Here is a 25159-nt window from a genome sequence, read left to right as displayed (position 1 = left end):
TTACACAAAAATAACACAAAAGCAGTTGATCGTTTGTGATATGTGAGATTGACTTTGCTTCAAGTATACTGAGAAAAGAGATCCGAACCATAAGCCAGCAAAAAGTTTAACATAGTTTTCAGACCGAATTTAGGGGGGGGGGGTTGGTTAATTAATTTTCTCTGAGATGACCGCAATATGTAGGTAAAGTATTGGCGTCAAAAATTTGAAAAATCTTCTCTCAACAAAAAGACTTTTCCTTAAATCAAATTGTATCGCGCGAGCACTATTCTCTTTGCAATTCTGTTACTAAACTGAATGAAAACTTCATTAAATCAATTTTCAGTTTTTCAATTATTGTTTAAAATTACAGCTGCTCATTTAAAAATCTTGTTCATAATAATATGGAAAACAATCTAGACAAAGGCAAGCCAGCTGTTGCGGAAACTGCACCAAATATTCCGGCTCGATCGAACAAAGAGCTTAAAAAAACGGCGTTTTAAAAGTCGAATAAAGAACTCAAAAAAAGTTTCATTTTCTTTATTCCTGTTAATTTTTTATCCAGAAAAACGTGAGTAATTCTAAAGAACCAAAATAACCAATTTTTTTCACGGCATTGGGATCTTTTTCTGAGTTTATTAGAATCTTACTTATGACTATAAGGGTTTTGATAAGATTGCATTCTTTACCACTGGTCAATTATGAAAAAAAAATGTTGAAACTAAAAAAAATCTAATATCGAACCCCAACCTCGAGCTTAGAAGTTTGTAGCGTCTTAGCATCTGCATGATGGGCGTTTAAAAAGCTTCAAACACTAGCCAGCAATAAACCAGATGTAAAACAAAACAAGACTGCTCGTATCAGGGCGAAGCCCTGAATGTTCCGACTGCCTCTTAAGGTCTATGGAGCATTAATAACATGAAACGTTTCAATGTAATAAAAAAATTTAAAAAATTTTTTTTTGAAAAAATTTGAGATTTTATGTAAAAGCATCACCCCACACGTCATATTAAGTACAAAATGATAGATTTTGCGCCTATTAACAAATCAATTATGGCATTTAAGCTTCCTTGAACCATTTTGGAACGATTTCTAAGTCGGATTAAATCTCGCTTACGCGTTAATAGCGCGAAATTTATCGCGCGTTAATTGTCCCAAATTGGCCAAAATGGCAATCTTTAAACCCCCATAACTTTACGAAAAATGATCACAGGTGAAATATCTTTTCAAATTCAAGCTCAGGAAAACAATAGCTTTCGAATGATATAAAAAAATTCCGTCAAAAATGGCTAGTTAAAAAGTCGAAATTTGTCTGAAGAAAAAAAAACCCACCCCGAGCACAAATATTCCGTTACTTTCGTATCGAAAGTCGGAACAACAACTAGAAGGTAAAATTTTTCACTTTCTGACCGGAGCAACAATCAGTATTAGGTTATATTAAATAACAATCAGTTATTTATAATTGAGAGGGCCAGCTTAGAACTTTTAATGTTTGGGGAGTCAAATAAACTAAGCGTTGCTGTTTTCAGACTTCTTCTTCGAGATCGTGAAAATTAGTTCTACTCAGAAGTTTTGTGACTTACTTTCGTGGTTTTTCGACGTCATAGGCGAAAATGTTCGATGCATAATTGCGAATAAAGTTTCTGAACTCGTCTATGAAAGCTGCAAAACCAATTCAGTTGAAAATATTCAATGGGCCCTGAATTTTTCCAAGAAAGTTGGAACTTTAGAAGAACAAATGGGGAAAATTTACTCAGACGACAACACCTTGTTGACATTGATATGTCGCAAAAAGGACGCGGATTCGAAAGCATTGGAAATCCTATTGCATGCAGGGTTTCCAGAAGAATTCCTTCTTTACAAAGTTGAAGGCAAGAATGCTTTGGCGTGGGCTAAGGAATCGGGAAACTTGAAAATTGAACAAGCGCTTCTCGGAACCGACGAGAGAAAACGCATTTTTGAAAAGCCAGAGAAAGAACAAGAAAACAGAGGTAAAATCACAGAAAAATCGATCATCAAGCTTCTTTTTTTCTCAAAACAATCCTTTCAGTTCATGTTTGTCATTTTTCGTAGAAAAACTAGAAAATTTTGTAATTTTTACTAAAATTCAACGCTGTTTTTTTGAGGTTTGAAAGCGAACAAAAAGTAATAAAAAATTAGAACACAAAATACAAAAACTATTTCATTTTTCTGTCTATTCAGACGAGCTGATTCAACTGGAGCGCGAACTGGCAAGCAAATCTCCCGACTTCAAACAACTGGTCACGGAAATTGAACAATTGCAGAAAGACACTCCTAACTGCTGGACCGACTCACTGAGCTCAAAATCCACCTCTTTACTTGAGCTGCTAATTGATATCCAACAACAACTGAAAATCAGAAAATTGATTTCTGAACAACCTAAAGAGATTTCAGATACAATCCTGGCTTCATTCGCGCGATTGCAGAAACTTCACGGGTTTCTGAGAGTGAAAGCAAAAACTTCGAAAGGACAGCAAAAATTGGGCGAGTTGAAATTAACAGAGGGCGAAGAAAAACACTTCGCAAAAGTACTGGAAAGCGTGGAAAACGACATTATGAGGTTGAAAAAAGATCTCGGGCAATAGAAACTTCAGCTTAGAGAAATGAAAAAGATAAATATCTATAAATTACAATGATATATTGAGGATTCGTAGGTAAATTTGTTGGCTCTTCTACCGTTCCCCCTCTTGCAAAATTCTGTATTTTAAATTTTTGCTGCTTGTCCAGTTCTCATTATTCTATTAAAACCCCTCTTGTTATGTGTACAACTTTCAGAAATTATTGGTTACATAGTACATTTGATATTTGTATCTCGTGGTTGGGGCGGGGGAGGTGAAAGCAAAATCGCCTATTAAACTCCCAGGACATTTTACATTATGTCGATTTAAGCAATATATTATTTGAGCCAAAAAAGCTAAAAAGCTTATATTGATTTCAGTATAAGGCTCAAAGATGTATGAAAAAAAATTCATAGAAAAAAATGTCCTGAATCAGAATTCTTACTAAAATTCAATCGTTCGCATTTATTTTGTATTGTACGTTATTAAAATTTTGTGTTTCCACAAAAGTCTGAATAACTTGATTATTATAACCAGATAATCCTACATAGGATTATTAATTATTTCATCAAACCATTTAATTGATTAAATCATTCTTTGCAGCAATTTTTAATTTGTCATTTAATTTGTTGAAGAGAAAACTAGAGGAAAGGGCATCCATAAACCACAGCTTAAATTAACAATAAATTATTCGTTGATTAGAAGTCAGTGTCATGGTAAAAGTGCTTTTTGAAATCCCAGGACAATTTACATTATGTCGGCTTAAACGAAAATGAATTTAAGCAAAATAAATTAAAAAGCATAGATTTATTTCAATTTGAGGCTCATGTTTGTATAAAATGTGAATTCATAGAAGGAATTGTCCTGGATCGGATTTCTTAATGAACTTCAATCGTTCAAATATTTCGTGTATTGGAAACTTTTTATATTTGGTGGTGTCAAAAAAATCTGAGTAAATTGAATAGTATAAATTGTCATAGTGGCCATTTTGTATTTGTCCTCGTCTTCGTTTAGTTCTTAAAAAAATTTAGAGCGATTGGCATCCATAAACAACAGCTTAAAATTACAACAATTTTCTTCTTGAATTTATATCAGTATCATGGTCTCAAAAATAAAATACATCTTAACAAAATTGCTTGTATCAGGGCAATGACCCGACTGCATTTTATGGTCTATGGAGTGGTGTTAGCTTTGAGAAAATGCTTTTTTTGAATTTTTCTTGAAAACCATCTCCCCAATCATTTCGTAAAAGAAAAAGTGATGAATTTCGCATATAGCAAAATATCACAAAGACCAAATTAAAGGCCTCAATTCAACTTCGAACGATTTTTAGGACGTACTAAAACTCCGCTGGCACGTTATTAGGACGAATTATATCAAGCGTTAATTATCCCAAATTTCCCGAAAAAGCAATCTTTACGGAACTTTTTTCTAGATCAATCGAGAATTATTGGCCTGAACTCGAATTTATAGTGGGTTTAAAGGATGTCAATTCGGCAAAATGATCACAGATGAAATATCCTCACATAACTGAGTTCAGGTCAATATCTTTCGAAAGGTATTAAGAAAATCCGTCAAAAACAGCTAGTCTATTTTTGTCTGGAGAATAAAAATACCATTCCGAGCACAAATATTTCATCCGTCCGTCTTTGTCTGGAGAATAAAATACCATCCCGAGCACAAATATTTCATCACTTACTTCGAAAAACGAACAAAAATATTTTGTTACTCTGCTAGTATTCCTGAATCGGTTATAGAATAAAAGTTCAATTTTAAATTTGTCACCTGGTGATGAAAATTAACTGTATTTAAAATAGTCCTTGAGCTTTAGTATCTAATTTTATTAACAAATTTTTACGCTTGTAAAATTGTAATAAAGATTTTTGGCTGAGAATTTTATAATAATCTCAGCTTATATATATAAACGGTGTAAGTTCAGCACAGTGAAGAATCAGTTTGGCGAAACGCGGATATTTTATTTTAATTGTCGGCTGAGGTTATATCATTTTTTCAGAACCATTATTATCAGGGATAATTAGATAATAACAAAGTCATTCTAGTAGGCATGTGTAATTTCTTACACATTATTTTACAAAGATTTTGTCTTTTGTATACAAAAATGAGAACAGCTTTGCCTTAGCGCTGTAATCGATGCAGCCAACCAAATCAAAAATAATACGGTTTTTGGCAAGGTGACACTTGTTAATTTCGGCAAAATGATGTTTCGATATGTTGACATGCCAATGTATAAACATATGAATTTGAATAAGAAAATAATGAAATCTCTGAAATATCTTGCTGAAACTTTTGTCTAGAAAGCCGTTTACAGTGTTTTAACTACAGTGTTATGAATATTGAGAAACTAAACAAGGTTGATTCGGACGCGAAAAGTTTGAAAGTATAAGTTCGCACGTAAATTTGACAAATAAGGAAAAATTTACGTGCAATGTTGATTCGGACGCGAAACTTAACAATGTTGATTCGGACGCGAAATATATGAAAGTATAAGTTCGCACGTAATTTTGACAATAAGAAAAAAATGACAATTGTTTAACAATAAGGTTTAATAAAACTTTAAACTTGACTGGCCATATAAGTCAGTCAGAAAAAAAATTTTGCTTTCAGGCTAGCTTTTGTAGACAGAGCACACAAAATGCAGCAAATTGAGAGCAATTGAATACTGGTGTCAATTGAAATAATTTCCTTCTATTTTTGAACAGCTTTTCAAGTTTATAGCAGTTACATTGTCTGGTGCAAGGCTAATTTATAGTTGACTTGGTTATTTCCCTTATTCATTAAAAAAATCAAAATCTTGAGCTGAAAGTGGGAATTTTGATCCTGACTGACCTAAGAAAAAGTTATGGGATTCAAGCGCGAAATGGGAATTATTTTGTCTAATCATCAAAAGAAAATTTAGTTTTCAAATAAAGTTGAAATTACTTGTTTAAATGGATCAATTTTTTCTGACAAAATTTCATCAAAATCGTATTGGTCAAACAAAGTCATCATTGCAAAAGTTGCAGCAATTGAAAATCAATTAAAAGTACATCGCAAAATAAAACAAAAACTATCAATATATATATATATATATATATATATATATATATATATATATATATATATATATATGCAGTAATTTTTCTTCCTCTGTTTTATGCATGAGCAAAATTACAAAAACTGTAAAACTGAGGTGAATAAAAGAATCTTAGATCAAATTTAGTTATGAGCCTATTTCAGTTTAAGTTATGTTTAAGCAGTAGGGCAGTAAATTAAAGGATATCAACGTATTGCACGCTTTGAGTCAGCTTCAGATAATAAAGTGAAAGAAGTAGGAGTTCTTTGGAGACAATGGTTACATAATGAATTAATGACAAAAAAACTGCGAACTGAGCAAAACCAATAAAATGTTTCGATCAAAAACTACCCATATCAGTGGAAATATTAATTTCTTTGTCCAACCTACATTTTCTTATTGATGTTAAAAAAGTTTTGCTCTAAAATTTTTGCATACCCGTACCCAACGGAGGCTGTTTTTCTAGATAAAAACTTTTCAATAAATTATCTAGCCTAGTTTTCTCATATTTTCTGTGCACAAGTGATCTATTTCTTTTCTAGTTTCGTAATAAACAGTTTCTGGAAAAAAAAATCAGAAATCAGTTCACTGCTCAACCGCAACGAAATAAACATGCTTCGAGTATACACAATAACAGTGGCAAAACAATCCAAGCTAACACTTGTTATAACAAGTTTCATTTCAATAAAACTAGCAATGTTCAGCAAGGCCTGTAGCCTGGTGATTAGCACAACCGCGTATAAAACTGAGAGTCGGGGGTTCGAGTCATACCAGGAGACTTTTTGCTAGCCGGAAGTAGCCTAGATTTAGATAAGGTCTGAGCAGAATTAAGATGAGAAAAAAAAATTTAAGAAAATCCCTGCTTTAATTAAACATTTCAAAAAGAATTTCAGACCAATTGAAAACAAAATAAATTGAATAACAATTGAATAACAAAACAAAAACATCAGCAGAACTGAATTGCAAAAGTCTTAGTAAAATCAAGGAAAACCAGAAAAAAATTGTTTGACCATTTTTTTTATTTTTTAGTTGCAGAAGAATTTAAACAATTCAAAAAGAATTTCAGACCAGAAATTAGATTAATTATAAAGTATTTCAGGTCAGAAATAAAAATTTTCTCGGTACGTGTAAGTAGGCAGCTTTCAAATCACTGATATTTATGTCACAGATTATCTATTGTTGCAACTTGTTTTGTTGCAATTAAATAACAAAATAAAAACATCAGCAGAACTGAATTGCTAAAGTCTATGTAATATCAAGGAAAACCAGAAAAAAATTGTTTGACCATTTTTTTTATATTTTTTAGTTGCAAAAGAACTTCAACAATTCAAAAAGAATTTCAGACCAGAAATTAGATTAATTATAAAGTATTTCAGGTCAGAAATAAAAATGTTCTCGGTACGTGTAAGTAGGCAGCTTTCAAATCATTGATATTTATGTCACAGATTATCTATTGTTGTATTTTGTTTTGTTGCAATTGAATAACAAAATAAAAACATCAGCAGAACTGAATTGCAAAAGTCTTAGTAATATCAAGGAAAACCAGAAAAAAAAAATTGTTTGACCAATTTTTTTATTTTTTAGTTACAAAAGAACTTAAACATTTCAAAAAGAATTTCAGACCAGAAATCAGATGAGATAAAAAGTATTTCAGGTCAGAAATAAAGAGTTTTCTAGTTACATGTAAGTATGCAGCTTTTAAGTATGCACTGATATTTATGTCACAGATTATCTATTGTTGTACTTTTTTTGTTGCAGTTGATTAACAAAATAAAAACTTCGGCATAACTGAATTGCAAAAGTCTCACTAATAATAAGGAAAACCAGAAAAAAATTGTTTTGACCAATTTTTTTTCTAGTTACAAAACAGTTTTTTTTACTTTATCGCACTTTTTTGAATAAAACCCCCTTTTGATAAAACTAACTGAACTTAAATAATGATGAAACAATATCGGAAGAAAAGTTTTTGACGAAAACTTATTTAAGATTGAGCTTTTTAAAAGACTTTCTATACAGTAAAAATCAATAAAAATCACTTGATCTGAAAAAATGTCTTCAAATCGTTCATTAACAGTTAATCAAAAATGACCATTGATAGAAATGAGCCAGTACGTAGAAAGGTGCTCAAAAGCTTTGAAATTTTTTTTTGCAAATTAAAGACTTGTAGATTACCGATATTTAAAAAATTGACTATACCGCCTTATGATAACATGTTAGTTTCCGTACGCATCAAAATCACATCCAGATAATTCTTTTAAACAATTTACCAGTAATTTGAAAAATAACGATTAGCAGCATAGATTCATGTCGAGATCGAGATCATTTTGATGAGAGGTATGGAGGGGTTGTTTTTTTCTAGATTTCTCTGTGCAGTTACCAGTAGGACTTAAGCTAAAAGACTTTTTCAGAAACTTTGGGTTTATGAAGTTGTTAATTATTAAGAAGCGTCTTTAATTTTCTATATCAATTATAACTTCAGAATCGGCTTCGAAATTAGACCTGGATAGAGATCGCGGCACCAAATTTAAAATGTTTTAAAGCTGCAATTATGTGGTCCGGCATTGTCTCGTTTCATTGCGATTGCTGATTGTTCATAATGTGGCTCTCATAGAAATCCATTGTCTGAAACATGGGCAAAGTTAACAAAACTATAGCTGGATACCTGAAACAAGTGGTGGACTAAGACAAAGTATATGGAGATCATAGTAAACCAATCGACTCTATGAGAGAAGGGTTATGAAGGTTATGAAAAAAAGACAAATAAGAGTATGAAAACTGAATTTGTAGATTTCACATAAAAATCCCCATTATTGAATATCAGATTGATTCAATATTCTGTAAGCCTTAATTTTCTTTATACTTTTGCATTGAATCTTTTTCCACATGAATTGGGTTCTGTAAATGATCTCGCGGTATGAATTGGAAATATATGTGATATTGGAACCACATGATTGTGAATTTTTGAGAAAATAAACTTCAAGCAGCGTGCAAAGACGTTTTTTTTTTACTTTTGAGGTCTCATCACATTACTCTGCCTGGGTTGCCAAAGCGGCAGACCCCCTCCCACCCTGTGAGGCGGAGGCACCCCCGAAGATATCCAGGTTGTCGCGAGAACTAGTCTCGTCCGTTGTGAAACCCTGCAAATGAGTTCAATCTCAGGTCCAAATTTTTTCTTTCAATTGGAGATATATAAACAAAAATAATTTTTTTTTCAAATCTGTTTAACCACAAAGACTAGATAACCAGACAATATATTTTATCAAAAAATTAATGGTTTGATGACAACTAGTATCAAAGGTTATAATGCAAACGGAGACCACAAAAAAATTGTTGTGCAAACATTCTTTTGCAACAATTTTTTCAATTTGATCTAGAGTTCAAACAAATATTTTTTCAGCAAAGTCCCTAAATAGTTGAAACTAATGATGTGTTGAGAAAATTACCTTCCATTTGATCCCCTCCAATAGTGTAAATGATACGCTGGATCCGAACTGGTTCCCGACTGGTTTCTGCTTCGGCATCTCAAACAGGATCTGAAACTCCTCTGGGGCGCCTTCCTTGTTATCTTCATCTAAAAGATCCATATCCATCAAACTTTTTTCCTTATGTTGACTCCTTTTCTGACCTTTAGCCGCGTTTCGCTTCTTCCAAAATGCACTCCAGAATTGCAGAAGTTGTTCTTTGATTAAATCTGCAGTCTGAACAAATTCGGACACTTCTTCCAAGTGGTGACCTCTGCCTTGACCTTTGTTACTTGACCCTCGTATGAACATCTGACACTGTCGCAACATCTTTGCAGCCTGTTCGCTTGAAGTTTCGATCTGAATCTTTTCATCAGAAGTATGACAGTCGACGTAAATGTCGATGATGCCGTTTAGTTTTCGTCTAAGTACAACGTCATCGTGTTGGTCTTGGTGGATGAATTGAGTGAGTTTGTAGACTTCTATGAAGAATTTCAGACTGTTTGAAATGTAGGGCAATTCTTGGTCGGCCCCATATTGTTGCAAATAATCACTGAAAAAAAGCACGCCAAATCACTTTCATACTTGAATAATCAAGCTCGTTGATGAAATTTTTTTTTTCAATACAAGCATTGTTTCGAATTTTATTTTAAATGTGTAAATAAGTTACAATTTTTTGAGAAGACAGTGATTTAATTGAAAAAAAATACATCGTAAAAAATAGGCAAAAAAAAACGTTTCCTTAAGATCGTAAATCATTATTTACTGGAACTGATTAAGGATGTCTCTGCACTCCTGTGACGTGGTCTCCTTGGCCAGCATCTTTGAAAAGGTGCTCCTGTCGCCCTCACTGGGGATGGCTCTGATACCTGCCAGGGCAGCCGACTTGGATGGTAGTCTATTCTCCACTCTCCTCCTCACCCACATAGGTGGAATGATTTTTTCGGCTACCTGAAACAGAAAATGACCTACGTTTATATAGTTAAGTATCTTTATAGGTCAACGATTAAGTTAATTAACATAAAACTGCTTAATTTTAATGGCTGAGATCAGTTTTTAACTCATTTGAGCACAAAGAATACGGTGCCAAAAATCTATTTTAACTTAAGAAGAACGTTTTATGAGCATTACACTTGCTCAAAGTTGACGATATTGCCAACAATTTGGCATTAACTATATTAGTAGCCAAAAATTCATTGCCAAAAATATTATTTTCCTGATTAATTTTACATAAAATTATGGCATAATAAATATAGAGTTGCATCACGATCCCAATCAACATGTCAACAATAGGCTTTGAAGAACTGATTAAATTGTAAATTATCTTATTTCGCTGCTCAAGTTTCAGATTTGTGCCGAACAAAAAAAAACATCCTCTTCAGAAATTGTATTTCCCTTGTGAAGGTCAGTACTCACGTGGGCACCTTCAGCTGCCAATTTAGCTCCCCCAATCGACATTCTTCTGTTCGTCTTTGAATGATCTTGAGACCATTTATGACCTTCGTAGAAAATTTTAACCGCAGCTCGCAACTGTTTCTCAATGTAATCTTCCGTCGCTTTCATCCGTTCAGGGGTTAATTTTTCTTTCACTAGGTACTTCTTGGGTAAATTGACCCTCAAAGGCGCGTAGGCGTCCAAGTAAGTTGTGTATATGAGTTGTGATTGAACGTCTTTGACTTTCGCCGATTGATGAACTAATTTATTGTATTTCTGAATTTCTAGAAACAGTCTGAATAGCAATAATGTGTTGAACCCTTCGTAAGATTCACAGTACTTGACAAAGTCTCGAGTTAAACTTTGCCAATCGGGGGTCAAAAAGTCCTTTACACTTGAAAGTGTCTTGATCTGAGACGCCTTTTCAGCCCTTCGCTTCTTTTCTTTCGCCTCTTCTTGTTTCTGTTTCTCAGCTGCTAAAGTATCAGCGTGATTACTTTTTTCGACTGTCACTGTCTTGCGAACCTTCTTTTTCTTTTTGCGTTTTCTTGCTTGGCTGAGAAAGCTGCTCTGCTTTTTCCTAAAACAACTTATTGTCAAACCCATTTTAAAAATGGCATATTTTTTCTTGAGGAGGCTTATCCCGTACTGACAAAAATGGTTTCGGATCGATTTAAATTGATTTTAAATCGATCCAAATCGATTAACAATGTACATTTTACGAACTTAAATCCATTTAAATCGATCTTTTTGAAAAGTTTAAATCGATTTAAATGTCTAAAACAATCGATTTAAATCGATTTGGATGGATTTTCAGACCCACTAAAATCGTTTTTTTTTGCTAACAAGGCGAAAAAACACCCTTTAAAGAATTGTTGGAATTTTTTATTCTCGATTTTTTAAATATAAACTATAAAAATATAAAGAAAATTATAGAATTTTATCGATATTTTGGTCTTCTCGTTTGATCTTTTTTATGCTACAATACGCTATGGATGTAAACTCAAAAATGATAGGCAATGAATAAATGCAACAAAAATTCGAAACTGATAAATCTCGAATGAAAAAAATCAATCTAAATCGATTTAAATCCGTTTTAATCCCCTTAAAAATAAAAACAAATTCAGACTGAAAAAAATGCATTTAAATTGATTTAAAATTCATATGGATCAATTTTTTTAGCTGGGATTTAAGATCATTTCAAATCGATTTTAAATTGATCCAAATCAATTTTCATCTTTTTTATTTAATCTTCGTACTTTTTTCATACTAAAATTCATCTAAATTTAATCAACGTACTTTTTTCATAGTAAAATTGATCTAAATTTAATCAACGTACTTTTTTCATACTAAAATCGATCCTAATCCATTTTTGTCAGTGCGGGATCGTAACAAAACTTTCGTTGTCAAAATTTGTTTAATGCTTGCTCTTTGAAATATCACATTCAACAAACGCATCAGATAGTTTCAAGAAAAATATGAAAGGTCTTGACATAAATTCATGCCACAAACACCCAGTGCAACTGAGCATATTTTCTCGAAACGGAAATCAAATGTAACACAGAGGCAAAGCGGAGCTTTGCATAACATGCGGCACAGAGATGGATTAATAAAAAACAAAGAGAAGGGAAACTTTTAGCACCCTTCACTACTCCCAATTCATTTGCTTATATCTCAGATTATTCAAACCTAGTCACAAGGAGGTTATAAGGGAAGTGCTGACTAGGATCGAATATACAATTTTCCAACAAAGACTCTTCTTTTTGGAAACCTGATTGTTTTTGAAATTGTTTTCATCAACAATATCTCCACAATAGAGATTTGGGTAGACATGAGCGTTAATGATATGCTACACAATCTAAAAACTTTCCTTCTAGCTAACTTTTTGGAGAAATTGTAGACATAACTTCTAATAGAAAAAAGTTCAAAACAAAAAAACCCTTTCAAACATCACGATAACTTTTTTGAGTGCGTTTAGTTTGATTAAATTTAAATCTTTTCCCTGCATTACAGAGATGCTATTTTTAGACACTGGGGTGAGGCTGCGCTTCGCAAACACAAGCGAAGAAAATGCAAAAAAGAGCTCTAAACAGGCAAAACAAAGTGAAACAAGGAAAAGTTACAGAGACAACTTTAGAAAAAAAACTTGGTGAGGTTAGTAGTATCAAGCTCTCGCATTTGCTCCACGACCGCTTGTATTTTTATATTACTAGCCACCAATAAAGCAACTACAGTTTATATCAAACTGCCAAGGCTACGCAGCACAAATTCGACCAAAAAAAATATTTAATTGCTCCGAATTTGAAACTCCGACCTGCTAAAAAGGGCTGAATTCTTCTGTTTTAATTTTGTAAATCATATATTGTACTTAGACGGAAAAGCAAAATTTTCAAAAAAATGCATATAGGCAGTACCCTAGTAGTTGCTCTGCTAAAGCAGTGGAATAGTTGCTTAATTATAGGAGAAAACTAATAATCGCTCTTTCAAATGAAGTGTTTAACTCAGATTTGGCTGAGTAGTTTTCGGAAAAGTAAATAATAAATCACACAACCTATCAAAAATTTAAAAATTTGACTTTTGTAAATCCATAAAATTTCTTTTTTTACAGCATGCAAAAAGCCTTTTATGCGGGGAAGATTTGCATAATCTGGGTTTTGAATTAAACATTTGATATCAGATTTAGCTAGTATTTTTTGAGAATGGTGATGAAGTTTCGAGAAAAACAGTAAAAGTTTCACAAAAGGGGTTTTTCCGAAATCCAGATCAGATTTTCCGCAAACAAATAAGTCAAACAATTTGCGCAGGGAAAAGTTTAGCAACATTTGTGCTTGAATGATTAATCAACCTCAGAAACAGCAGGTTAGTTTTTTCAAACAAAAAGAATGAGTTTCCAAATAACAGGCAAAAAAATCAAATATTGGATATTCTCAAAAGCCATGTTTTTTCAAAAGGCAGAGCACAACTTTTTATTCAGGAAAGATTTGCATAACTGATTGTTTTTTTTGGGTTAAAACATTCATCTTCAATTTGGCAGGGTAGTTTTTGAGAAAAATTTAGGAAAAAACAACAAAATTGTCAACCTTTTTAACCCAATTTTAGGGAATAGCCGCTTGAAAAGGGGAGATTCCTTTATTTTTTTACATTTATTTCTTCATCTCAAACTTGTGCTTTTAGGATTTGAGAAAATGAAAAAAATTCAAAAGAAATAGGCCGAAAACCTCTCTACTGAAAATTTCGAAGGCTGTAGAACGTGAGGTAAAACCAAATGAGACAAGCATAATGCAGGCACACAGAAGAGCTACCGGTTTTTACATTGGTACAATTTTTTTTAAAATCGTTACAGTAGTTTTTGAGAAAAATTGAAGTTCTGCGAACATTTTTCAAAGCGTCTCGAAACAAAAACATAAAAAAAAAACAAATCCCATACAGTTTCATAATTACCGGTTTTTTTTCAAACAGGACCTAACACTAGCCAAAAATAAAGCAACAACATATGCCTTCAAAATAATTATGATTAAACAGGCTTTTAAATATGAATAAATTGAAATACACCAAAAAAAGTCACCGAATGAGCAGTTTTATTTGCGACTTAGGTTTGAAAAAAGTTCTTCGAAATAATACAATACGCTTCGTCTTTGTAAAAATTTTTTGTTGAAATACACTACGCTTCGCAGGTGTAAAACTTACTGCAATTAAAAACGGCAGTATCCTTTAGGCTAAAACTCATTATTACATAGAAACGGAATGCATATTGAACTACCCCAGAGAGCAATGGATGGTGAAACAATTATACACACTAAAGCGGAACTGCGCTTTGCGAAAAAACGTATATCTTGAATGGTAAAAAAAAGAAAAAAAACGTAAAACAATAAAAAAACAAAATAACTAAGAAAATTCTGACATGTGCCGGACCCGAACACCCGACCTCGATATTAAGAGTTTCATTGAGAAATTGGCAAAAACCGGCTTACAAAAGGTCAAAAGCTTAATAGCAAAACGTTTTAAAATACAGGCCTTGAACAATGAAACTCGCAATTTCCATGCGCAGCTACCGTATTTTTGCTTTGCGCAGATACCGAAACCTCAACCTGTAGATTAAAGACTCTCGTCTTCGCCTATTCGTAACGGCAAACCCTAGCTAATAACAAACCAGGCGGATGCTTTCTAAGTACCAAAATTAGGAAGCACAACTGCACAACGTCCGCTGGCTAGATTGTGTTAAGAAAGCTTCTAATATGTCATTAAAAAAGTACACGAGCTCGTATAAATTTCTATGAATTTCTCATTGGAGAACTAAACCGACAGAACTTTAGTCAAAAACCGGGAAGCCAAAAAAGCATCGACAAAAATCTAGGCGCTTTACCTCAGAACTAAACATACAGCTGCCTGAAAATAACCAAAGATTCAAAATCAAGCAAGGTTAATTTTACAGATTTGTAAAAAAATGTTTGAAGAGCAATAGGTTTTGTTTCCGATTACAGGATACTTTTGTGTCGAAAAAAGTATAATGCAAAAATATCATTATTAAAACTTTGCACAGATGTTGCAAACTAGGATCAAAAGTGAACTGAAAAAAGTATAAAAATTAAAAAAAACTGAGAGCAAATTTTAAAAAGTAACCTGTACTGTTCAATATCCTGAGCAATCTGAAATGCATTCTGCAACCTCAGTTGTTTTTCAGCCAAAGTCGACTCCTCATTGACGACCACTCTGTTCTGCAGCGTCACCCTAGGTTCCCGCTTGTCTCTGTTAACCATTGCAATATTATTTGTTCTTGTTAGATCACGTGATATTCTTTGGTCTTGATGGTCTGTTCCAGTAGTCTGTTTGTTGCAATCATCTTCTGCCGAGAAGTCGAAGTCCAGAGATGATTCTAGCGTTTCGGAGTCCTTGACGGCGTAGTCAATCCATTCTGCAACATTTTTGGAACAGCTATAGATTGACAATTTAAACACAAGTTTTGGCCTAATTTTGCTCATTTTTTAGCAAATATTCAATAAATCAGCTCAAAAACTAAGCTACAAAATTTTGAAAAACGCTAGAAGAACGGTTGATGTTAATGACAAATTGTGAATAAGCGTAAAAAAAAATTGCAATTGAACGAATTTTGATTCTTTGACGCGCAATAATTGGCTCTGGTTGACCATCAGTAAAGTACAAAGCCAATTTGGTCAACCTTCATTGCAAAATTGAGTGGTAAACTGTGGCTCTTAACTCAATTATATTAATCAATGGCTTCTTACGCGGTAACGCTGGTAGTTTTGCAGCAAAACTAATATACACTGGTCAATGCTTTTCCTTTTCAAGCTGATTTTTGTTTACTATCATTTCAGTTTTGACGGCGCAAAATCCTGCCAAGTTTTCAACTTATTAAACTACTACAAGGACTTCCGGGTCCTGTAAATTTTTTAGTGATTTAACTTGGCTTCCTAATTTCTGATATAACTTCTGATATATTTTCTAATAGAAATAAGCAAAAGAATCTAATTGATTTGACTGAAAACAGAAACTACTCACGCGACTTGAGTTGTTTTAAAATGTTCTCAGTGATGCCTTTGAACACATGTGAACACTTCATATTCACATCTCTCTCATTCGCCCTCTCCTCTAGAGCCACCCTCAGCTGCTCTATCTGGACTATATCTCTGGTGACTGCCCACAGACTGGTAGTGGTGAAGTACTTGTTGAAAATACCCCAAGCATTGCTCAGACGGATGAGTCTGTCGCCCACGCGTTGCTCTGCCTCCATTAGCTCTAACATGTCCTGCCAGTAGAGGTATTGTGCTGAAAAAAGTGTGAAATGCAATTTGGATACGGATATCAAATACCCATAGAACCAGCTTCTCTATATTTGAGCTTAAAAATTAGGTTCGTTCTCATTATAGACTTTACGAGCCAGTAGCGGAACTGGGGAAGAAACAGGCCACACCATCTCCGGGATACGGCCCTGATGACCACTGATAGGGTCTCCCTTCGGTACTTTTTACGATATCCAGTAGCGAATTTTTGAAAAGAAAACAGAAAAAATGACCCTTTTTTGAAGGTGAAGAAGATCAAAGAAAAGCTGCAAGTAAGTACTAAGTAAAAGCATAATTTTTGGTTGCTGTGCTAGACGCACAAAAAGTGCCTCCACAATTATTCACTCATTGAATTTAAAAAAATTTTCAACTGTTTTTTTTCTTTCGAAGAGAAAGTGTGCTAATTTAAGCTTCCTGGACTGATTAAAATTTTTTAAGATACAAAGTAATGTATAAATACACTATAACTGGCGTAAATACAATCAGTTCTTGAACTTTCCTTTAAATTGACCTATAAAAGTAAATCTGACGTTTACTTGTGGTACATGAGATTGAATGGGGATGCTAATCAATTACAAAAAGGAGTACATACTGTGAAACTAACATCAAATTGATGTTCAAAAGTATAGTTACCTAGTGATGTCAATGTTTGCTCCACCGAGTCCGAACTCAGACACATCTGCTGAAGGTATCTCTGAAAGGGCCCACCCGAGTCCTTATCCTTAACGATACACATCGTGACTTCGTCCAAAGTTATCAAATCTTCGCCCATAATCAAACTCACAATATTCTCCGACTTAAAGTCCACGTGATCAATTTCCGACACAAAGTTGAAAGCTGAAGGCGCTGTTTTGAGTCGTGAGTTACGATTGGCACTTTTGATTCGCTCGTCTGGACGTTTGCCGCTTTCCAGAACTTTGATCCAGGGTACCATCGGGTTGCTTGCGTCACTCCATGAGACTTCTGGTTGCACACTTAGAGTGCGAGCTACGTTTAAACTAGGCAAGAAATCTATTGTAGTCAGTGTTTCGAATCCGGGTGTTTTAAACTTGTCTGATTTTTCTTTTGATACAATATCCAAACCTGTGCTCTCAAGGTTGTACGTGCCATAAGTTCCAGCTTTAGTTTGACAATAAATTACAAATCTTGGAACCCAGTAACATCGAAGACGTTTTAAAGCATCGTATTGTGCTTTGGAAAATATAGCTGGACTGAAGTTATCCGATCGTTCATTGATAAGCTGCGTTTTTGTTTCATTTGTCAACTTCAACCCATATTTATCCAAGAGTTCACGAAAAGCGTGAAGATAAACTTTTGACTGAATTTCATGAGTTTCTAGTTCTTCAAATTGAGTCATATCATCTCGAAACTGCTCACAATCTATCCAAAAATTCATCAAAGTCTCGCCTTGCGTACCTTGCAGAAACTTTGTAAACTCTTTCATTATTTCACGATTTTTAAAAATGATTTCTTTGGACTCCTGCAAACTGTTTATATTTTCGGCAGCAATTTTGTTAGCGCCGTTTTCATTGGTGGATGCCAAATCTTTCACTACAACTAAATTATCTTGGTCGTTCACTTCGTCAAACTCGATGCAAGCAAGCTTATCATCAACCTCTTCAATTGCTATTTCTTCATCATCTTCAAAATTTTCATCCTCTTCATCGTTTTCTTTTTCAATTTCAGTGTCATCTAAATTGAAGTTTTGGCACCTTCTTTGCAAGTCACTTTTGTTCACCAACAGATCCGATTCTTCTGAAGCTCTGTTTGTTGAAGATTGCTTCTGATTGGTCGAACTCCGTTTTTCCGAAGACACACAGTTACTTGTTAAGTGTTTCACTTCACTTCCGTTGCTACTTTTCTCCCCAGAAATCCCCAAAAACTGGGTTTTCTCTTTTTCAAATGTGTTCACAACAATATTACCATTGGGGTTTGGAAACGCGTTTGAGTTAGTCGCAATTGAATGTCTAAGGTGGGTCAAGTATACCGGCAGGCTGAAAGCACGACTTCCAGGTCTTAAGTATCGGAAGCCAGCTTGCAGTTGCTCGTATAAGTTTTGATACTCGTATGACTCACTGCTTTCGCATGACTTGTTACCAGCTGGAACAAAATTACTCAATTTTTGTCGTCTTAAAAACAATCAATGTTAATGATGAACTTTTCTGTAAATCTCTTCCAATGCATTTTCAAAAAAAAATTAACTTAAGAGCAGACAAATTTGTTGGAGTTGAAGATTGAAGTTTATTAGCGTTTAATGAAAAAACTTACGTGTTATTTACATAAGCAGAAAAGTCAATTTTCAGATGATAGTCTTACTTTGTCGGCCAAACCAAAGAGACTAGGCTCTTAAAAAACAAAAGTACCCAGACTGTCGGCCGAGCTGACTTCGTCAGTTCGTGAAACACCCCCCAGTCGTGCACTGAGTCGTGAGTTGGCTTTGCTCTGAGATTGCGACCGAGATCCATTTCTATTTGCTGACGTCATCGTAGGTCGTAAAGGTCTTACCAAGTATCGACACAGTTTATATTCCAAGTATAACCTTAAAAATTCAAATTATAACTTTTTTCATTAATAAGTAAAGCAGTTATATTTTTAGTAGTTTTTATGATATTTGCATTTTAGGGTAGTTTTTCCGGCCCAAGTAAACAATCGCCTCCCTAAATCAAATTAGGAGAGAGATTTTTCACTTGGTTAAAAACAATCTTTATCAGCCGATCAGATTTCAGCATAGTACTTGCAGACATCACAGCTTGAATTTGTATCTATTTTGAAGGGGTGATTGTTCACACTGTTTTTGGATACTTTATCTATTACTAATCGTAATTTTTCATGTTCATATTTAAGTTTCTTGCTAAAATATATACCTAGTTTGAAGGAAGAAAACTAGTCGTTCATTTTTCACCCATCTCAGAATAGCTTCTCGCTGCTCCTCGTTGGCTCCATACTGAGGCGGCTGATTCATCGAACTAATGGAAAAAGCATCTTTGTTTGCTTCCTTAGAATCTTCCTCCTGTTTAATGCGAACCAAAGTGCCTGTTAGCCGATCAAATCTAAAAATGAACCGATTTAAAAATAACTACGAATGCATTTTGATTTTGGAGCAAATCAATCAGAAGCGTAACAGTATCAAGGACAGCCACGGCAATCATGTTGAAAAAAAATTTTCTTTTTTTTTTGCGTTTTTTTAATCAAAAAACATGTGCCGTTTTTTCAATTCGCAATAATGACTACACAGCAAAGCTGTAACTTTGCAAACAGAAGCGAGAAAGCGGCAAAAACGAGCTTTAAAATGCACAAATGTACAAAACTGTCTCTCAATGCACGTTTTTTTTCTACAAAATATTGCAAGTAATAAAATAGGTACTAGATCAACAACAGCTGTATATTGCATCGACTAAAATTGTGAATGAACTGAGACACGCAGTGTCGGTGTGTGAACAAATTTCGAGATGCAATGTAAGCTGTTGCTTATCTGGTATGAAACAAATGTAAAAAAATGTGAAAAAAACACACTTTTGAAAAAAATTTTACGCTAACACGCGATCTTTCTTTCTTATTATTCAATTTGATTGCTCTTGGAAAGACAAGGCACTATTCTTCCGATGATTGCACTAGTGTCTTAAGTATTAACTCAATGCTAAACTCAATGGAGCAGCGTCTGCTTAAAAAATTAAAGATTTTTTACAAAAATTTGAAAAATTTTTTGGAGTTTTTTTTGGAGTTTTTTCTGGAGTTCTTTCCATTTTTTGGAGTTTTTTCAATCATCCCCAAGCGCCATTTTAAATACAAAGAGATAGATTTTGCTCTTACTAACGTAGGTTGGCTCAACCAATTTGGAACGATTTCTAAAAAAAATCTAAGGTTAAGTCTCCTCTTAAGCGGTAATATTGCAAAATCTGTCTTGCGTTGTTTGTCCGAAAATAACCATATTGGCAATATTTAAACAACCATAACTTGATCAAAATGATCACAGATAAAACTTCTTTTTAAATTTGAGTCCAGGACAACAATACTTTTTGAATTTAAAAAAAGTCAATCAAAAATGTATTGTTAAAAAAAGGTCTATATTTGTCATCAAAAGTCGAAACAAAGTTTGTTCGATGGATTGCTGACTGAAAGCAAAAACAAAAGCGATATCATTTTCTAAGGGATAGAAATACCGATTCTAATATACTATCTTCGTAGAACTAATCAATTTAAGGTGAAAAAAAAAGACAATATGTCCAAAAACCAAATCAACAGCCGGTTTAACCAGTCGGAAACATCTGACATTTATTTAGTGTACATACAAAGGACAAAATAGAGAATCTTAAGTCATTCACAAAAAAATTAAGTGATGGAAGAACGTAACTTAGCTTCAACATCTTGCCCTGTGTTAAAACACGAGCTTGAAACCTCAATTAACATTGGTGGTTGTAGAAAAAAAAACTAATATTTAGAGAAAATCATTTTTTGTTACGCGAAACAAATCATGCTATTTTTCATCATTATTAGTTTTAAACACAGTAAGAAAAACTTGGTTTATTTTAAAAAAAATTCTGAAAAAAATACCTAGATAAACCAAAAATTTAAAAATCGCGTCCCAGTAAATTATAGATAACTAGCGTGTAACGCAGCTCTGGTGCTTCGAATTTATGAAAACTCATAATAAATCGCAGATATTGGAATTAATATCGGTATCTTTTAAGCGTACTCTGACTGCGCCTAATTACCTGGTGCTAATTTCAAGTTTTGTAAAAATGTTCATTCAAATTTTTTTAGTTCAAAATTTGAATATATGAGTTCGTTGAAAGTTTTGAAAAATACAGCAAAACATTTGGAAGCAAGGTTTTCCACCTGTGAAAGTACTCACAGTACCTAACTACAGGTTTGGGAACATCATATTTTGAGAAACTTCAAATTAAAGTTTTCTAAGTTTTTTTTGAAATCACCAGAAAAAATGCCATATCTCGAAAACTACAAAAACTTGAGCCTTTATATTTGGAATCAAGATTCGCAACCCCTGAGAGTCCTCTGACATTCTCAAATTTCAGGGCAAGGAATTCCAAAGCAAGGAATTCCAAATTGTGAAAAAAAAATTTAATTTTAGATTCTGAAAAAATTTTTGAAAAAATTACAAAAAACGTCATATCTCGAAAAGTACAAAATTTGAGCAATCATATTTGAAACTAAGGGTTAGGAATTCAAAAACTTGAAGAAAAAAATTCAAATTTTAAATTTTTGAACAAAAAACGTTGCATCTCAAAAACTGCAAAGATTTAAGCAGACATTTTTAAAGAAAAAACTCGCAGCCCTTAGGCGTGACCTGAGAAGGCCTTACTATATAGATAAGGACTTTAAATTTTTGTGATGTTTTTAATATCTAATTTCTTTGACCATTTGAAAAAAAAAATACATTACAAACGTCAAATTTCGCAAACTAAAAGCATTTGAGCAGTCGCTTTAGTTTGCAAAATTTTCAACATAGAACTCCTGTGAATATACTCACAGTACCCAAATACAAGCTTGAGAACTTCAAGTCTTTTAAATTTTCTAAAATCAAATTTTCCACTACAGGGTTCAAAAATCGGAATCATTGCAATTTACGTTATAGCTTAAACTTTTAAATATAATTTTCTAGCAATTTCTGATAGATCTCAAAAAATGCCGCATCTCTTAAACTAAAAGGATTTGATTATTCAAATATGGAGGCCAAAATCGCAAAAGATGGGAAGTCCTGACAGCATACCAGTATTGGTTTGCCAATTTTAAACTTGGAGCTATAAACACGGAATTCAAACTGGAAAATAAAAAAATTGGAAGCATTGCAATTTACGTTATAGCTTAATAGTTATTTTTTTTAAAGTAAACATAGCTGTCAAAGATATAGCTGTCACATACTTTTAATAGATTTAATAGAAAATTAAGATTGATAGCAGCGTGAAAATTGTCATTCTAAAGTAAGAGTAAAATGACTTAGGGTTGTGCGGAGTCAAAGAGTGTTGATGACAACAGCACCAACTTCTAATTACAAAAATCTTAAATTGATTCATGATTCTTACGAAGCAAGCAGGAACTCAAAGTTCTCAACTCAGACCAACCAATCTGGCAAAAAAAAACATAACGACTACAGTTCTAAATCTGGAGACAAATATTGACAAAATTAGAATTCACGGGTCACTGATCAGCAAGTGACATACTGCAAGGGTCACTCATCAAGGTTCAGGACATCCTGGGAGGGTAACCCCCTCAAGGTTCTTAAAATCAGCAAGTGAAACCCTGCGACGGTACTCCTCAAGGCTCACTCAACAACGGCAAGTGAAATTCTGCAAGAGCACCCCCTCAAGCGTCACTCATCATAAAGTGACAACCATCAAAAGTGCGACGAAGATATTGATGACATTTTTAACTTCTAGTCGCAAAACCATTAATTGACTTTCTCTTTTCTATCTTTCTTTTTCTATTTTTTTTCTAATTTTTCTCTTCTAATTTTTCTTTTTCTAATCTTTCTTTGTCTAATCTTTCTTTTCTAACCTTTTTGTTACTAAACTTTCTGAACTCTTACAAGCAATCATGGAATAAAAGTTTCAACCAAGACTAATTAGTCTGACAAAAAATATTACGATCGACTAGTGTTTTTAAATAAAATGACGTTAATATATAGGACACATAAGAAAAAACTATATTAATTTTGACTTGTTTCAAATGACAAAAATATATAATACATAGAAAAACTAAGAGTTAAAAAACGCTTTTTGGGGTCTTGATTGATTCAAAAAACTAAATGCATCAACGTACCATTTCTTACTATCTATTCAAGCTTTACCTAAAATTGCAGACTTAATTTACATGAACATGAGGCAACAGTTGAGCTTAAGACTATCCAGATGCAGTGAAAATTTCATATACTTCTCAGTTTCACTTATTTGAAAAAGAAATTAAAATTGAAAATTAATTCAAGCAACCGCAAAAGTTCGAAGTCAAAACACCCAGTCATTCGCGTTGAAAACCAAACTACGCTGAAAACTACAACAAGACTGCTCGTATCAGGGCGAAGCCCTGAATGTTCCGACTGCCTTTTAAGGATTTATGGAGGAGTAATAACGTCAAAAAATTAAATGAGTAATAACGTCAAAAAAACCCACCCCGAGCACAAATATTCCGTTACTTACGTATCGAAAGTCGGAACAATAATATGGAAAATATATGGCTAGTAAGACAATTCGTAACAAGCGACAACTTTAAACACGCGACATATCGTAATAAGGCATTGGTAAGTAGCATCCGCTGACTCTGCTTCGCTTACATCTTCCTGCACGAAAGGAATAGTGCGCGTGAATCAGTGTTCCTCATTCAACTACTGTTAAGAATTGGTCGCTTGTTACGAATTCTCGACTATTACGAATTGTCGCCCAAAGTTAAATGAAGTTCTTCAATCTCTTCATTTGTTTCACACATGAGCTTCGCAGATAAATTGTACGCTGTTTGGATTGTTATCAGGAATTTATGACCTGCCGAAAAACATTTTCTGCTTTCAGACACAGAAAAAAATAGGAATTTCACCATAACACAAATCTACACTCACAGCCCACCAGTCCACTAGTTAAGTATGAAAAACATTCATCTCAGTCTAGATTTCAACGATGATTCAGGACATGAAAATAGCTGTCACGATAAGACTGAAAGTCGTGAAGTATATACTGACGACACCGTACAAGCGTTCTTTGATTTAAGAGAGCGCGGATAACTTCATTTCCATGCGGTAGTTCCTTATAAATCCGATTGCTTAAGAGTTCAACCCTGTTATATTCGTATCATTGAGTCTTTAAACCGCTATAAAACATTCTTCAAGGAAATAGGATTATGCCAATTGATTCTCAGTCATTACGTACAACACAGGTGCTATCCGTTGCCAACAGAATTAAATTTTTGTACATTAGGAAATCATGAGCGAACAAAATCCATTGTTTATCACTCTCCTTATTATCAAAAACCAGGGTTAACATTTACCAGGTCGTGATTCAGAGCTCCAAGTTTGGGCACAAAATATGACGTTCCAATTCTCCGTAGTTTTCAAAAATCACGATTTTGTCTCAAAATTTTAGTTTTTTTTTTCGATAAAAACAGAAAAGAATTTTTTTTAATTATGAATAATATACTCAATTTGTGTTCAATATTTCTAGCTGCACGTTAAGAAAAAGAGATGGTTGATTGTTTTTTTTTCTAAACTAAAAGTTAATATAGATAACAAGAAAAAAGTTTTTTTTTCCTCTTTTATTGATAGTTTATTTTTTGTTCATAAAACAAACATGGTGAGATTCTCCTAAAACATGCTTCGCTGTTATCTATCTCCTCCATTTTGTGTTTGTTTATTTTGATCGATGTTACAAACTGAAATACATTCACAATTATGGAGAAAAAAAATGCTTTTGAAAAACAATGTGACAAATTTGTTCCTACCGTAGAGGAATTGAGAAGGCGAGTGATGACAAGAAGACATTAAAGAAGTCGAGGAAAATGTCATCACAAGCCAGAAGGTCCTCCAAGTTATCTTCAGTCACTTCCACCAGTTTCCTTTGCTTCATTATTTATAACTTCTTCTTTTTAAGGAATTTTAAACCACTTCTTCTAGTGCAATGAAATAGGACAACAAATACCACCAGAGCTTTTTAGAATAATGGATAGAACTCGCTTTAACCTTTTGTTTGTAAATTACGCGTCACACAGAACGTACCAGCGTTTTATTTTTCAGCAAATTTGATGCACCTGCAACGTTTTAATCCGTTGTCACAATAACTGGAGAAAATATTTCAAGGAGATACATTGATCTGCTTAAACCATTAGTTTCTCTCAATA

At 33.5% G+C, this 25159-nt stretch overlaps 3 protein-coding genes across 16 annotated transcripts in view; 1 reads left to right on the top strand and 2 right to left on the bottom strand.

Annotated features, from left to right (window-relative positions):
• LOC134840218 (androglobin-like) overlaps positions 1 to 25159 on the bottom strand; it is a 606395-nt gene that overhangs the window by 276555 nt on the left and 304681 nt on the right. The gene's annotated exons all lie outside the window — the stretch shown is intronic.
• LOC134839581 (uncharacterized) lies at positions 1511 to 3313 on the top strand. Its single transcript, XM_063855183.1, has 2 exons — positions 1511 to 1970; positions 2182 to 3313. The coding sequence occupies exons 1-2, from the start codon at positions 1718 to 1720 to the stop codon at positions 2583 to 2585; spliced, it is 657 nt and encodes a 218-aa protein (XP_063711253.1). The 5' UTR covers positions 1511 to 1717; the 3' UTR covers positions 2586 to 3313.
• Positions 8067 to 25034, bottom strand: LOC134840221 (uncharacterized). 2 transcript variants are annotated; one of them, XM_063855955.1, is made up of 11 exons: positions 24764 to 25034; positions 19189 to 19374; positions 18688 to 18863; positions 16958 to 18424; positions 16044 to 16310; positions 15147 to 15438; positions 10509 to 11106; positions 9859 to 10043; positions 9075 to 9645; positions 8640 to 8768; positions 8067 to 8253 (listed from the first exon to the last, which is right to left on the bottom strand). In XM_063855955.1, the coding sequence occupies exons 1-10, from the start codon at positions 24886 to 24888 to the stop codon at positions 8658 to 8660; spliced, it is 3978 nt and encodes a 1325-aa protein (XP_063712025.1). In that variant the 5' UTR covers positions 24889 to 25034; the 3' UTR covers positions 8067 to 8253; positions 8640 to 8657. The 2 variants fall into 2 exon arrangements, with proteins under 2 accessions (XP_063712025.1, XP_063712026.1); XM_063855956.1 differs by lacking the exon at positions 8640 to 8768.

Source organism: Symsagittifera roscoffensis, chromosome 2 (assembly GCF_963678635.1).
Source record: "Symsagittifera roscoffensis chromosome 2, txSymRosc1.1, whole genome shotgun sequence".
NCBI lineage: Eukaryota > Metazoa > Xenacoelomorpha > Acoela > Convolutidae > Symsagittifera > Symsagittifera roscoffensis.
Note: the sequence above shows the minus strand (reverse complement) of the source record. Positions and strands in the feature narration are given on the sequence as shown.

What these genes read in the sequence shown, in the direction of transcription:
- LOC134839581 (XM_063855183.1), top strand. Translation starts at nt 1,718, where the DNA reads ATGGGGAAAATTTACTCAGACGACAACACCTTGTTGACATTGATATGT. An exon ending in GAAAGAACAAGAAAACAGAG is followed by an intron (nt 1,971 to 2,181) that starts GTAAAATCACAG and finishes CTGTCTATTCAG; the next exon opens with ACGAGCTGATTCAACTGGAG.
- LOC134840221 (XM_063855955.1), bottom strand. Translation starts at nt 24,888, where the DNA reads ATGAAGCAAAGGAAACTGGTGGAAGTGACTGAAGATAACTTGGAGGAC. An exon ending in GCCTTCTCAATTCCTCTACG is followed by an intron (nt 19,375 to 24,763) that starts GTAGGAACAAAT and finishes GTTCATTTTTAG; the next exon opens with ATTTGATCGGCTAACAGGCA. An exon ending in TGGCAGCTGAAGGTGCCCAC is followed by an intron (nt 10,044 to 10,508) that starts GTGAGTACTGAC and finishes TTTCTGTTTCAG; the next exon opens with GTAGCCGAAAAAATCATTCC.